This window comes from Trachypithecus francoisi, unplaced genomic scaffold (genome assembly GCF_009764315.1).
Source record: "Trachypithecus francoisi isolate TF-2019V2 unplaced genomic scaffold, Tfra_2.0 Lachesis_group11, whole genome shotgun sequence".
Taxonomy (NCBI): Eukaryota; Metazoa; Chordata; class Mammalia; order Primates; family Cercopithecidae; genus Trachypithecus; species Trachypithecus francoisi.
Window position 1 is genome coordinate 94,946,546 of NW_022681456.1, and position 16,770 is coordinate 94,963,315.

Sequence of the window (16,770 nt, forward strand, 5' to 3'; positions counted from 1 at the left end):
ATCACTACCTCTATTCTGGCTGTATCAGTGTCTCAGAGTTACTGCAGCAGAAATAAGTGATAATGCTGGCATTCATGCCAGCTAATTTGTGCAAGAGCTAGGCTCTGTTGGCTGAGTCACAGCTGCCACTAGATCTACAAGTAGAATGAAAAGACGTTTATTAACCATGGAGAGTAATGCATGGGTTTATTTTAATCAGTTTGTTCTAAAGCCAGCCTAAGAGAGATGATACTGCCCTTTTCACAGTCATTTGACTTGTTCATGAAGTATTTGTCATGTAATGTGGAGTCTATTTCTCAGAATATTATGAGCCACAGTTACAGCATCTTGCATCTTGCTTATCACTCTTCATAAGTGTTAGGTAGCTATATAATCTTTTTCAGCCCTACAGGAAAAAGTTTGTTCAAATGTTGTAAAATGTTTCACCATAATTAGTGCCTGCCATTTCAAAGAACTAAGCAATTTGGAGTTATGTGTATATAGCTGGTTTACTGAAGAACCAAATATGAAATTGGTTAAGTCCATTAAAATAATTTTGGCTACATGGTAAAGAGAATCGAATGACCTTCCCTCTCTTTTTTTTTTTTTTTTCAGTCCATTCCCTTTTATCTTTAGTGATATCTAGCTTTATGGTGAAAGCCAGGTGATACAGAACTACAGCTCCAAAAAACAGACTTTTTGTTTCATTTTAGATTGGCAGTTTCCTCATTGCTCTGTAACAAACTTTTCTATTTTCTAATTTAGAAGTATCTTGGAAGATCAAGTGCAAAAGGTATGCATGTAGAAAATAATTCCCTGTTTTGTAGCTATAAAATAAGGGAAAGTGAAGGTTAATTTGGCTGTGTTTTTCCTCAAACATTGGAAAACTGACTGTAGTTAGAGGACTATGATTGCCATGGATTATCATTGAAGACCCTGGGAAAACAAGTTATGTGACATTGTTTGTAGATCTTAAAGACATGCCTTTTTCTTCTGCATGTTTACTTGGTTAAGATTTTACTATATATTTATATGTAATATATATAATATATATATAGCAAATTTATCTATCTGTCTGTCTATCTATCTATCTATCTATCTATCTATCTATCTAGAAATTTTCAAGTGTAAGCAGCAGAGGGACATTTATACACCCTAGATGGAAAGATAATATTAGAAGTGGTTGATAAAGATAATATCTATTGCTGAGTGACTTTTATTATTTTTACCACTTAAAAATTCAAAGGCCAGAACCATTCAGTCTAAGTTTCAGACACAGGAAATAATTAGCAGAGATCTTTGGTAATTAAGGTGGACATTATGTTGCTCTATAATCTGTGCCTCTTTGAATGTTGAAAAAATAAGTAGAAATTTTTGTTTAAAAATTATTCAGGCATAGTGTTCCAACTAAGTGAAATTCTTAGCCATTGTTATCACATGCTACAACAGAAAAAGATTAGTTAATGCTTTGAAGTGGTTATCAGAGAAGTCAAGAAATTCTACCAATGTAGCTCAAGAAATATGTTACTTACAACTAGGAAAATAGAACCATTGGAAAAATGGTTAAGGAGACACTCAGCAGTGTACTTATTTACCTGGATTTCTGTAGTCCAAATTAAGTAAATTATTAAATAAAACACTTGAGTCACAATAATTTTCCCTCAAATATCTGTAGTTGTTGCTCTATGTCATTTCATATTATCTGCTTTTTATTACTTTGTTGACAAGATATTTTTTCTTCCTGCTCCATCCATAAAAATTTTTTAAATCAATTTTTATTAACCTTGCAAATTAGAAGATTGTATAGGATGTTTCCAGCTTTAGCGCCTATACCTGAGCTCATTTATTTTTCTTATAATGGTTTCTTTCTCAGCAATATATTTTATCATTGCAATTTCCTTTGCTTTCTGATCATGGAGAGCATATTAAATTGACGTTCTATACTTCTGATTCAGACTTCACACAGCTTCATTTCTACTTTTTACTGTGTACAGAATGGGGTTTACTTTTGTTATTATTTATGTATTCTGCTATTAAATCCATGTGTTTTTACAGTCCTTCCTTGTGCTACTCATTTCCCTTTTTAATTTTAGCCTATTGTCTTGTGATTTGATTCTCTCTTCTTGGCTCTTCGTTTCTGCTTTGTTTTTATTTTTATTTTTTTGAGACCCTTTTGCCTTCTGGGTTCTACTTTTTAGGCAAGGTCACGTCATCTTATATTGAAGAACAGCTTAAAAAATGGGGGGGGGGGGACTGTGTTCATTTATTATTTTGCAACTCTAGTGTTTCCTTCAATAGTTTCTTCTATTTTACTTCTCAGCCCTTTATTGCATGAGCATTTCTACAACTAAATTCTAGTCCTGGGCTAGTCATATTCTGTACATATTCCTTGTGCATTTCATTGACACCTATGCAATTATCATCTGTATTCAGGTGATTCACATCCTTTTAGCTCTGATTTAGGCCACACTGTTGTTCTTAGAACATTTGCCTGTAGATGTCACATAGAGTTAAATATGATGAAGCACCACTTATGTTGCTGCTTGTTAAATTCACTGCCTTGGGGAAAGCATATTGATTTCTTATTAACCTTTGTGCATTCCACTTTTCAGGTGGAAACACATACTGCTTCTGCTTATGTAGCACTTCATACAGTGATCTTTCTCATATTTTTTATAACCTCTTAAATCTATTTTAGGAAATTTCTTGAATATCAATTTCTTTTTTTGCCATCACTTCCTGTCAAGAAATTGTTTCTTTCTCTGTGTTTTTCCCTGGCCTTTCTCACCCAATGTTATTCTCTTTATAACACTACTATTATGATACTAAACTTAAACTTAATTTAATTGATGAACATTCTGTCCAAAAAGCAGAACTTACTTCCAATATCTGAAAGCTACAGGCTTTCCATTCTAATGTGTATGTAAGAATCTAGTATGGAGTAAAAAGGGAATGGTTACGTAAGTGATATCTTAGTATTGGAAATTATACTGTTATTTAAAATGATTTTGTACTACAAGGATGCCAAACCAGGGTTTGTTGTATGTGGCTCTGTAGAGATGTGTTTTGTTTGGCTGTTTTTTTGTGTGGTTTTTTGGCCTGTGGAATGTGTTGTGCCTTAGTTGTTAGGCAGGCAGCTTAATATCTTCCACTCGGTCTTCTATGTTAGTGGTACCTGCCTAACTTATGTAACAAGTTTGAGACCCTTTGAGTATTTTAAAGAGAAGGAAAATGCAGTATGAGTGAAAACTATAGATTTGTAGAAAAAATACCGACAGTTATAAACAGATTTAAACAGTGGTGATCTATAGGTGATTCAGGTGATTTTTATTCACTTTACTTCTTGCCTGTAGTTTCCAAATTTTCCCTATTGAATATCATTAAGGAAACCAATCAGTTAAAACCAATCAGTTAACACTAGTTTAAAAGAATATAGTTTTGTGTATGCATTCCATAGTACTAATCAATAACTTTTCACTAATCAATACCTTACTCTATGCCCTTAGGCTTGACACTTAGGCAATTTATGGTACAGAAGATATGTGAAATCTGATCATTCCATTAACAGGTTTGTAGTCCTGCTTGGAGAGACAAATGTGATACAGGCTGTACTGAGATGTTACCAGTGAAAAAGGACATAGACAGAGAGAATATTCTCAAGCAGTCTAACAGAAGTGGCCATTTTAGGCCATGGGAGACTGCAATGAGTTGAAAGCCTGATGACATGTTTGTAATACTATGTTAAGAGCTCTTTAAGTCTGTAGACCATTGATGCTGCTAGTTATTTCTATAGAGAGAATCTTTCTTATAACCTGACTCTTCTGTTACAGGCAGTTTATGTTGGTATTTTGTGCACTTTGAAGTTTCCCAGCATCTTTTCTGAGTGTCCTAAGCCTTATGAGAAAAAAGTAGAAACTGAATTCTACATTGTTAACAATGTAGTAACCGTAGATACTTGACTGTTTAGAAAAATGTAAACATATCAGCCCTGAGCAAGACAGCCAAACCAAAACAACTACAGCGAGGGATACTGATTCCTTTGACAGATTCTGTTTCTTTTTATTAAAATTATTTCTTTAGAGATGATAAAGCAATAATTTACAAAATGAAATTAGAACATCATAATCCTTCTTGTTCAAGAAGCATTATTATTAAAAAGTAGCTTCATGTGTTTCTTAGAAGCTAATTAGTTGCTGCCTGGCTTATCATGCTGAGAGACAGCTGTGATTCATGGGTATTTATCCATCACAACAGGATTTTCTAATGGTATTTGGTGATGAAATTATTTATACTTCTGATTTAGGCCTTTAAAAGGGCTTCCAGCCGTTTTTGAAAGCCAACTTCTGCATTCCAGAGCGTTTTGTGCTGTTGAGATGGTGAATCAGCTTGGCAGCAAGGTATTGTGTGAATCCGGTCACACTGCGGTGTCTGAGATGCAGTTTTCTGGTGAAACTTCTCAAGCCAAGTGTGATAATGAGTGTTCATTGATGGAGGTCTTATAATTTTGTAGGAAAGTTTCTAAGAAACTGAGCTTTTAAAAAATATTTAGAAATAACACCAACATGGATTTTTGTGGTTGTGTTTACTGTGATAAGCTGTTAACAGGAATTTATACCATTATATTCCTTATGTTAATTTCAATGTATGAGTTTAGTATGGACTATTAATAACTTCTTTTTTCTTTATCAGACATTTATTTTATTTGGTTAGTGATTAAAATAGGAAAGAAAGCAAAATCTCTTCACAGAACGCTCCTGCACTTTAAATATTTAAATCATATTTAAATGTTATTCATTACATTCATTTTTAAAGCACCTGACTCTTCATTTTGAATATCTCAAATCATCTTTGAGTTATGGTACCAGAGCAAAAATGTGAGCCTTGATATATTTTCTTTCTTTAAAACAGATATTAGGTAAATAATGGGGGAAGTTTTTGCTCATTTATTTGAATATTTCTGGGGTTTATATAAATTGAGGACGGAATTACACAGATACATAATAGTGATTTGAGACAGACTCTAAAGATAAGCAGTAGTTTTACTTAACCATCCCTCCTTAATTGGAATAATGAGCTATGTCAAGGGACAAAATTCCATTTGTTTTCCCAAAGTGGAAAGTAGATTTTGGGGTGACAAAGCCTTCATGTCCAAGGTTTTTCAAAAGTGAGCTCTATGTTTAGAAATCCATAAGTTATAGTTTGCATGGGTTGCTTTTATTAATAGCAAGGTGTTAACAGGCCCTGTGTTTCACATGTGTGTATTGGACAGATGTGAGTAGACTGAGCACGGATCCTCCTGCTTTTCCAGTTTCATAAAGCAGTTTTATGGTTTAAACTTGTCTAGTCCCAAATTATACAATTAATCATACTCAGTTTTCATTTTTCTTACTAATTGTTCCAAGCTCTTTAACATGATGTCTGGTGGCAGTAAGTCACTTAGCAGGCAATAGGGGCAGGGAAGACAGAAGACTCTTCTGCTCCTAGAAGTTTATGTATGCTAGTCAAAGTAATAAGGTCAAAAATAAAATGTTTCTGAGACATTTCCAAAGGATCACATAGGCATGACACCCAGCCCTTGAATGGCACATTACAAAGGTTAGGGGACCTAGATCTGTGAGACCCATTTTGACATTAACTTGCCATGTGACTTTCTGAAAATCCCTTTATATTTGTCTGTGGGGCTGGGCTGCTTTACCTTTCATAGGGGGATAATAAATTATATCTGTCCCACCAGCCTGTTTATAGAATTATTTATTTATTTATTTATTTTGAGATGGAGTCTTGCTCTGTCACCAGGTTGTAGTGCAATGGTGCAATCTTGGGTCACTGTAACCTCCGCCTCCCGGGTTCAAGCGATTTCCCTGCCTCAGCCTCCTGAGTAGCTGGGATTACAGGCGCGTGCCACCATGCCTTACTAATTTTTTGTATTTTAGTAGAGACGGGGTTTCACTGTGTTGGCCAGGATGGTCTCAATCTCCTGACCTCGTGATCCACCTGCCTTGGCTTCCCAAAGTGCTGGGATTACAGGCGTGAGCCAGCTGCACCCAGCCTGGTAGGGTGATTTTACATGATAAGACAAAATGGTAACATACAAAGCCTTTAAAAATAACATAGTATTGAAAGGTAAGGTAGATGTTTGCTGGTCATCTACCTTCTCAGTTCCCCCTCCTAGTCCCTTAATTGTTGGACTGTTTCAGGATTCTATTCTAAGCATTCTTCTCATATGCCATTGAGTGATCTTATCCATTTCCATAGTTTCAGTTATGTGCATTGTCCACATAGAACCATCCTTTGAGCTCCACCTAGTTGTTTAACTCCCAAGCCCTACCTGGCCAAATCTCAGTTTGATGTTGCATTTGAAGAAATATAGTCCAGCAACTAAAAGCAATAGTATGGCAGAACTGCTTTTAACTTACTTCTCTTGAAGAATATAGTAGCATGTAGGTTACAAATCAGCATTATTTCTTAAAACCGCTATCATCTCCTCACTTCCACACTCAAGGCTTACTCCCTTTGTTACAGGCTCCCATTTTCTCCAGACTGACCCCGAGTCTCTCACTCACAACTGTTTTTTGTCTTTTTTTACTCTTCTCCCTACATACTTCATCATTTGCCCATGTTTTCTTTTCTCCACCCTTTTTTTGGCCTAGCATGATAAAAGCTCAAGAACTAGACTGACGAAGACCAAATTCTCCTTTGAGGATAAAGGAGAAGACAGGTTATTCTGGCGAATACCTTATTGGGTAGGAGGAACAGAGAGGGGGTGGGACCACTCACATGTAAATAATCTATATTCCCAGCACACCATCAAGCAGACCACTTACTATCTACTTCTATATTTCACAAAGTGCCTCTGACTCAATCCATCTATGACCTGACCTTATTATCTTGTACTTAATTAAACTTCATTTTTGCCCCTCCTTATCCTTGTACAAAGTGCCCATCATGCTCCTAATTGCTTTTTCCTGACATCGAAACATCATCCTCAGCTTCTTTCTCTCCTTATCCTTCACATGCTATTCATATTCTCTTTAACCTAGATGCCAAAGACATAATTCTCAAATCTCTTCATTTCAGTCCATCTCCATTGCTGCCACTGTATGTGTTGCTTCCCTGCAATCAATTTTCCATACTCCAACCAGAATGATCCTTTAAAAACATGAACCTGATCATGCATCTTCCTCTTCTACCCTATTCAGAGGCTTGTGTGTGCCAAGCCCTTAATTTGGTATTTAAGATCCTTTACACTGTGGTTGATCCTTGCCCATTTCTCTAAAATCTCTAAAAGTAGTCCGCCACCCCTTCCTCAGCAGGATGCATATCTTCCTGCCTGAAGGCCCATATCTAAGCTGATCTGATTGTCTGCAGTACCTCCCAACTCTCCCCTACCTCCAACCTATTCTCACTTTCTTATTCACTACATTTCAGCTTAAATATGACTTCTATCCAAGGCCCTGCTGACTCCTCAGGCTGGGCTGGTCCCTTTGCTATAGCCTGATGTTCCTCACACTACCCCTTTGACAAGACCCATCCCACTCGACCAGCAGACCCTAAGCTCCATGAGGACGGAGCTCATGTCTCTCTCCTAGAGCACTGTCACCAAAATGCTTAACACGGTGCCAAGCTCAGACCCAGAGTCTGATGAATACTCACTGATTAATGGATGCTGCTTCCATGACTCAGGCACCCTCTGTCTCTTCCATCTTATCTGCACGCATATTCCGCCTCACATTTTCTATTTATCTCTCAGAAAAGCCTGTGCCATTTCATTTATTTTAAGCTCATGTTCTGTGCAAAATTGACTGCCCAACCTTTCCAACTACCACCTGGTCATTGTCAGCATGCCACAGTAGAATCCAGTGTATAACTTTATTATGACCCTTACCATGTTATTTTGAAGTTAATTACTAGATTGTATGCTTTTGTGAGTAGGTTTTGTGTGTGCTTTCCCTCATAGCAGAAACCCTATTTTGTTTGTACTCATCCTTATAATCCTGTCACCTATTATAGGTTGAATTGAATGGAAAGAATTGGGATGCCTCATAACTAGAGATGATAATAAGAATAAAAATAATTGCTGATATTATTGACTACCTTCTGTAAGCCAGGCACAGTTTTAGGTGCTTTACTTAGCTCATTGAATCCTCTCAACTCCTATGAAGGAGTTACTTTTACTTTTATTGTTCCCATTTTATAGATGAGGAACTTCAGACCCAGAAAAGTTAAGTTGTCCAGACTTAACCAGCTGATAAGTGGCAAGGCTGGAATTAAAATCCACTGGTTCCAGAGCCTCCCCTTATTTATAATGATTGGTCAATATAGTTTGTGCCATCAAAATTGGGTTTTAGAATCTTGCTGTCTGCTTTAAATTCTGATTCTTCTACCTACTCATCGTGTGACCTGGGGTATGAAAAATGGAGATAATTACACGCCCTTGAAAGGGATATCCTGAGGATTAAATAAGATAATTAGTCCCTGTAAAATATCTGCTGAATGTAGGCAGTTGTCGCAGTGTTAAATCAGCGTGAGCACTCATTGAACTGAAGGTCTTTTATGGTTGTTTCCAACTCCAAATCCAATAAGTCTGTCTTCAGTCTTTACCCGCTGTCAGTATGTGCTGCTTTCAAAGCTCTGATGTTTGTTTTAAATAATTGAGCTTTATCAGGGTCTGAGGACATACCTGTGTTTCTGTCAAGTAAAATCTATGTTTTTTTTTTTTTTTTTTTTTTTGACAAGCATGTGTTGCCTGAAACCACAGTCCTGATTTCCCATCCTCAAATCTGTGGCTGCATGGCTAAATAAAGATCTCTGTCTAAAGAGAACAACCAAATTCCCGTTCATAGACAGAACAAAGCCGAAAAAGAAATCCAAATGATAAATTATTGTTTGATTTATGAAAGTTTGAGATGTTCTAATAGTGAAAGAACTAAAAAGAGTATACAAATCCCTTGTCAACGTTTTCAGTAGATGTTTATTTCCTCTTTCCAAGTTAGATGAGGGCATTTCAGGGTGGTCTGTGCCATTAAATTGATTAGCAGTCAAATGGAAACTTCAGCTGCTTAGGTGATGATTTAATTGTGAAGACTGTTAATACTGTGTCCATTAGCACATGCTTACTATTCTGTGAAACTCAAAGTCATAAGATTATTGACAGGCACTACAGTAGCAAACAACATTGGTGGAAATTAGTATCTAATTCTGATACTTAATGGTTTGACATATGTGCAAATTTAACAACTACTTATCAGTAGTTATGCAATAATACAGTGAATTTTCCCAAATAAATATATATTACCTAAATAAATCTTGCCTATCTGTTCATTTATGTATGTTTTTGCCTTGTTCAAAGATGTAACAAAGCAAATAAAAATAGAGGAAAAATATACTTATAATAGGATAAATTACAACTGTTATGGCATTAGAAGAGAGTTTGTGTCACAAAATAATACCTTGAAGTCCAAAACATTGGATGGAGGTGGGCCTCTCTGACTGCGTACATAGAAAGGGAAATGAAAAAGGCTGTGATTTATAATAGCCATCAACTAACAAAAATCACTTGTAGAAAAGTACAACTATTGCGGTTACATAGAGAAATGTCTCTTGCTGTACGCAATATAATAAATAGTACCTTCAACAGCCCTTGTACAGAAAACACAGCAACAGGTTTCTTAGTGCTGATTCCTTCAACACAAGTTATTTTTTGCAGTCACAAATTTGTTAAAAAGCAATTTGTTAAAGGCAATTCTATATAGATCTGTTTTATTCATTTTATTGATATTCTGGCTTAATCTAAGGATTGATTTATAGTATCTAGAGATATAAAAATTAAAATTTGTAGGCAATCTATTTTTTATGGAGACTTTGTTAAGTATTGATTAGATACAGCAAATCAATATCTGTCCAACCTTTGGGTAAGGCTGAATACTATAACAGGCTAAATAATACTAAATACTAAAATTGGCTAAATAATCAGACATACATGGAAACTGCAGGTGCCACAAGAGGGTGAGACTTTAAGAAATCATTTGGATTGGCTCAAAGTTCTGTACTATACAACTTTAGGTTTTTAAATACACAGCAAGCCTCAAGATCACTTCTGGAGAATTTTAAAAGGACAGTTTCATCCCCCACCTCTGTAGTTCTCTGTTTAGTAGGTCTGGGGTGGGTGAGGTAAGAGCAACTTTATTTAAATAAAAAAGTTGCGTAAGTAATTCTGATTATCAGTGAAGTTAGAACTACTGCCATAGAGAATGCTACATTAATTTCAGATAGAAAAAAAATTAAAGTTAATATAACCAAATATACCTTAGCTGTAAACTCTTTTATTCTGAGATGTACACCTAACCTATTGAATAAGGTGATTTAACATATGAATTTCTTATTAGTAAACCAATTAAAAGTTTTGGTACATCCACTGGCCTCTAACTATGTTTTTGAATAGTTAATATGTATCCTAAGATAACTTTTTATTCTCACTATTGTCTGATTACATTTCCATATAAACTAAAAATATTTCAGTAATCATTCTATCTAGAAAACTTTTTTTTTGTATTTTTAGTCCTCAAGAAGTTATAAAGCATACTGATATGCACTCTGAAATTATCTTAGGCCTTTAGGGGTGCTTTCATTTGTAGCCTTTCAAGTGATAATATGAAAAATGATATCTCACATACATTTTTACTGGTCTGCAGTAGCCCCAAATTGTTATGAACAGAATCTTAAATATGTGGTAAACTTGTGTTTAAAGTAGAAAACCAAGCCCATATACGTAAGTGTATGCCTAAATCTAGCATTAGTATTTATTACAACAGAAATCTCGAGTAAATGTCTCATGTTTACTTTTCATTGTTTTTATAGGCATTGCTTCTATGACAGTGCCAGTGTACATTGCGGAGGTCTCACCACCCAATTTAAGAGGCCGATTAGTCACCATTAATACCCTCTTCATCACAGGAGGGCAGTTCTTTGCAAGTGTTGTTGACGGAGCCTTCAGTTATCTCCAGAAGGATGGATGGAGGTTTGTAAATACTTTTTACATTTAATTTTTCAAATCTTGATTTGGGGGAAGGGGAGAAAAATTGACAAATCATAGTCAAAATATAACTGTGTGTTTTGAATCATTATAACTAATTTATAAGTAGGTGGCATTTAGCAAGACTGAAAGTGGACAAGAAGCTGATATTTATTTTGATGATAGACAAAGAACCTACCATTAAGAATTGATATTTACCGGGCTTTTTTAGCATTTAGGTGACATTTCTCACACGGTGTGCAATCTTTTGCAATATTTGTTTAAAAATGAATGCAGTGATAAATATATATGGAGTTTGTGAATTCTACAATGATTTACAAGCTGCTCATGAACTACAGATATAACTAACATCCTTTTTGCATTCTGGAAGCTACATTTTGATCTGAAAGAAACCTAGTGTTTAAAGATAAAAATTTACCTCTATAAAAAGATACATGTGAGTTTAAAATATACAAATTATTCCTTGATATTTGGCTTATTTTGAATCAATAAATGACAAAAGTGGTTTTAAGACTGCTTTAAAATAAATACAAACTAAATATTAAAACAAAATCTTATGTTAAAGCTTAAAAGATATTATGGGCTCTGGATTTTGATATCTTTATAGTACTCATGTAACTGTTCCAGAGAAATTTTATTAAAAGGCAGTAGAGGTTATACAATATTGCCTATCTTGTATTCTTGCCTCTACTTAATAGAACATATCTTTATTCAATATTTACTTCTCTGTAGGTACTGGGGAATAGAATATTCAACAAGATAAACTCAAACCCTTGCTTGCTTGGCTTTTACAGTGTTGATGGTAATCCTCAACAGTAGAAAAAAAGTGTGTAGGCCGGGTGTGGTGGTTCATGCTTGTAATATCAGCACTTCAGGAGGCCAAGGTAGGCGGATCACTTGAGGTCAGGAGTTTGAGACCAGGCTGGCCAACATGGTGAAACCCGGTCTCTACTAAAAATACAAAAATTAGCCAGGTATGGTGGCACACACCTGTGATCCCAGCTACTTGGGAGGCTGAGGCAGGAGAATCGCTTGAATCCAGAAGACGGAGGTTGCAGTGAGCCGAGATTACACCACCGCACTCCAGCCTGGACAACAGAGCGAGACTCCATCTCCAAAAAAAGGGTGCAATATGATGTGGACCCAGGGAATTAAACCTCTGTGTAAGAAGCACGATAAACCTCGTAGCTTAGGATGTGCCATTAAAGACCTAAACAGGCAAAGTTTTAATTAAAAGTCATATGAGAAAACTCTTTGAAGCTAATGAGGGCCTACATTTGTAAGGACCATTAAGAGGAGGACACAGTTTTTAAAACGGTTGTTGTGTCTGCAGATGTTGCTAAACTGAAGCAGGAAATTTCTTTTTTCTTGTTTTTTTCTGCTCAGCAGATGAAAAGAAAGAGGAAAGATGGTAACTGTTTTCAGCATAACCTGGTATTTTAAGTTTTTCTTGTAAATACAATGGAAGTCAGTCTTTCAGCTTGCATGTCTTTAAGAAGTTCTAAATCATCAATTTATATTTTGTTAAAAATTTTTATTAATGTAACTAATATAGATATATTCAAATGCATTGCATGTATAGTTGCATAAATCACATTTTTCACTTAGGCATAACAATTATGAAATTTTTCTCAGTCCTGGTTAGGAAAGAGAAAGATCACCCAGTAGTGACAATACGTTTATTAATGTGGTGTGCCTGTGTAAAAGTGGAGGTGTTGGGACAAGCCTGAAACCCCCTTCCAGAGGCCAGGAGACATCATAGGCAGACCTGGATTAAAATATGTTTTTTACCATTCATTAGCTAAGCACCTCGGACAAGTCATTTAGGCCCTCTGAGCTTCACTTTTCTATAAAGTAGAACCAGAAATACTTACAAAATTATTGTGGGATCCAAATTTCTTATTATATGTAAAGTGTTTAGCCTAGCGCTTGGCACATGGCAGATAATAAATGAAGAATCACACTATTAGTTGCTGTTCTGATGAATTGAGTAAAGGATGGGTGCTACTATTGATGTTGTAAGAGAGGCTGAAAGAAAATCAACATTCTGTGGTGTCTGTTTTCTTTATTGGCAAGAATGATGCTTCAAGATGGTAGGGCAGAAGACTAGAGATAAAAAGATTTAAAGTGTATTGCTGCTGTGGGAAGCATGAGAAGGAAAAGACTAGGGACAACACATGATTTCCAAGTAACCATGGAATCCCAGCTGAAGCTGGAGACACATATTTGCACTAAAGCCAATTAGCATGCTCGTGTTTATTTTTCCGGCAATATTGGATTGCCTAGGGGTGAAAAAATAAGAGTATGGGAAAACTAACTCTGGTTGATAAGATAGACCCAGGGTATTAACAGCCAGATTGTTTTGAAGCCAATTTATTGTTTGCATGAATACACATTTAATTATGTATACATGCAAACATGTTTCCCTTTTTTTAGGTGAATTTTCTCTGTTATGTCTTCTGTTATCTAGTATCCTTATCAGTATATTTATCTCATCTGACTCCTGGGCTAATAGCAATGTGGTTATAAGCAAATAAAGATTGAAGTGCTACCTTAGTATTAACTTTAGACTCTGGAATTGTCAACAATGATAACTTATTCATAATTACAACAATAGATAACTCATCACTTTTATAGCAATATGTTTCAAAATCTTAAGGAAAAATCTTAAGGAAAATGTGGGTCTAAATATATCATGTAAAATTTCTTTTTCATGCTCATATTTTTATATATCTTCATGTTAGATGTCCTCAGTCTTCAAAGAATTTGAATATTTTAAATGTTTTATTTCCCTTTTTGACTTTTATTGCTTCTGAAACTCTACCTCAAGTTTCTAATGTTAAATTTTATACTATAATAACCAGTGTCCCGAATTTACTGGTCTTGCATTATAGTGACGAACAGTTAGCCTCTGGTAGCAAATACTATTTCATCCTAACCAAAATCTTGACAGGTTAGTGGAATTGGTATTATTCTCATTTTGCAGATTAAAAACTTGATGCTCAGAGAAGTTAAATATTAGCCTGAGATCACATGGCTATTACTTGGCCTTGGCAGAGATTAGATTCAAGTCTTCTTATTCAAAAGCTAACTCCCTTCTTCCTCATGGTTCTGCTTTCAAGCATTTTAAATTATTGATTATTTTAAGCATTGATTAAATGCTTAAATATTGATTATTCAAGCATTTATATCATTATTGATAATTATTGATAATTTCAAGCCATAATTATTGATAATTTTTACAGTAGTGATTGGATTAAGACAGATGGAAGATGAAATCAGTTGACAGAAAAGCATTTATATTTTGATGTTGTTGAAACATTATAGTTCACCTTTTATGCCAGATGGGTCAAAGTTTCTGTTCTCTTATTGTTTGAATATCATAGAAATAAATTGTTTTCTGCTGAACAACTGGAAGTTTACTTTTTCTAGAAAAAAGAATTGCCAGTAGCAGATTCAATGTTCTATTTTTCTGGCACTTCAGTGTCATAGTACATTCTGTACTGGGAAGGACACCATCTGGCTTCATGAAGAAAGAGGAAATAAAATTTTGAAAATATTGTTAAAGATTTGATTTTTTTAATGAAAACAACTTTATTGCGATGTAATTCACACACCATTCAACTCTTCCATTTACATTGTACAATTATTTGGTTTTTAGTGTATTCACAGAGCTATGCAACCATCGCCATAATCAAATTTAGAATATTTTCATCACCCTAAAAAGAAACCTTGCATTCCTTAACCATCACCCCCTAAGCCCCCAAACTGTCCCATATTTAGGCAACCATTAATCTACTTTGTGTTTCCATAGGTTTATGTATTCTGTATATTTCATATATGAATATGTGGTTCTTTATGACTGGCTTCTTTCACTTAGCAAATTTTCAAGGTGCATCTAAGTTGTGGTATGTGTCAGTACTTCATTTCTTTTTATAGCAAATAATAATGTGGATATACCACATTTTGTTTATTCATCAGTTGATAGATATTGTTAACATTTTGGGGCTATATAAATAATGATGCTATGAACATTTGTGTACAAATTTTAGGATAGACGTAGGCATTTACTTCTCTTGCATATACCCCTAGCAGTGGAATTGCTAGGTCATATAATAACTGTATTTAGCATTTTGAGGACTGATCAGACTGCTTCCAAAGTGGTTGTGTTATTTTACATTCCCACAAGCAAAGTATGAGGGTTTCAATTTTTCCATGTCCTAGTAAACACTTGTTATTTGTCTTTTTTGATGACAGTCATCCTAGTGGGTGTGAAGTGGCATCTGATTGTGGTTTTGATTTGCATTTCTGTAATGAGTAATCATGAGGATAACTTTTTTTTTTCCTAATATATTGTAGTGTTGATAAAGATGGCAGAGATGTTGCGATAGTTAATGATAAAGTTCTATTGCTATTTGCCCTTTTCTTTGCATATATATATAGTTTTTTTATTTTTATTTTTGTTTTTAGTAGAGATGAGGTTTCACCATGTTGGCCAGGCTGGTCTCAAACTCCTGACCTCAAGTGATCCACCCGCCTCAGTTTCCCAAAGTGTTGGGATTACAGGTGTGAGTCACCATACCTGTCTTCTTTGCTAATATTTTTAAATCTTACTTCATGAACATAGTGAGATTTACTCACTATACTTCAAGCAAACAAAAATGGCCTTTTCGAAAATTGCTTAGTTAAATCCTGGCTCATCAGTAAATATATAGTAAGTGAACTTAGCCATCAAAATGATCTGTCTAGAAAACTTATCTGGGCATGCCACTAGTAAAATGTTTCAAGACTGTCTATTTCCTACAGGAAAAAAAAAAATTCCTTATCATGGCTTGTAGTACCAAATCCATGCATGCTTTTAAAGATTTTTCTCACTAGTGTTGTCCCCTACTCCGCTTTATGTAATACCCAGGCTTATAAACCATCCACATCTTGCTTTGTCATGTTTCTAGGTTTTTTTTTTTTTTTCCTCCTTATGCTCTTTTTGCCTGTAGTGTCCCCCTAGCCTATCCAGGGATTCTTGTCCACCTCCTGTTCATCCTGTAAATCTCTGCTCATGAATCATGGAAACTCTGTTCCTTTGTCTTTTCATAATACTTTCTACAAAGCTCCATTTTTATATTCACTATATTATTTTGAACTACTTGCTTATTTTTCTATCGTCTCTCATTCATTTTGGAATTCCTAAATGGCACTGACCTTTTACTCATTTTTAGATCTAGGAAGGGCCCAGAACATAGTAAATATTCAGTAAATGTTTATTGAACTGAGCTGAAATTGACTGGGCTCTAGGGAAGGGACTCTTAATCAGCATAAAAAGATACTGATTATAAACCAAAATACCAATGTATTAATTTATACAGAGGGATATATATATACTTCATAGATAGCTGAAAATTAAATTATTAATTATATGTGTTTTTGAGGATAAAAATAAGAGAAAGAAGATTAGTTTCTGAGCCTATGAAAATTTATCTCCTTCAAAAGAATATACCTCCCTAGGAACCTGGAAACTTTCATTATTTTCTGTTTGATAATGCTGAGTTTCAAATGAGTGTTTCTGTGTTTACAAGTATATGGTCATCATGTGATTTGTATTAATAGGGATAAGTATATATACAGAGAGGCTAAATTTTTCTGTTTTATGCTGATTTTTACTCATCTTATTCCTAGACTTACTTTAAAAAAAAAAAAAAACACAGGCTTATCTTATTCCACCTCACTGAACTACGTACAACCATTTGTTAAATGTCTGGTTG

General features: G+C 34.9%; 1 protein-coding gene across 1 annotated transcript in view; it reads left to right on the forward strand.

Annotated features, from left to right (window-relative positions):
* Positions 1 to 16,770, forward strand: part of SLC2A13 (solute carrier family 2 member 13) — a 391,075-nt gene that overhangs the window by 59,617 nt on the left and 314,688 nt on the right. Inside the window, exon 2 of the mRNA XM_033222427.1 lies at positions 10,837 to 10,996. Coding sequence (XP_033078318.1) covers positions 10,837 to 10,996 — 160 coding nt within the window. The remainder of the gene's footprint in view (positions 1 to 10,836; positions 10,997 to 16,770) is intronic.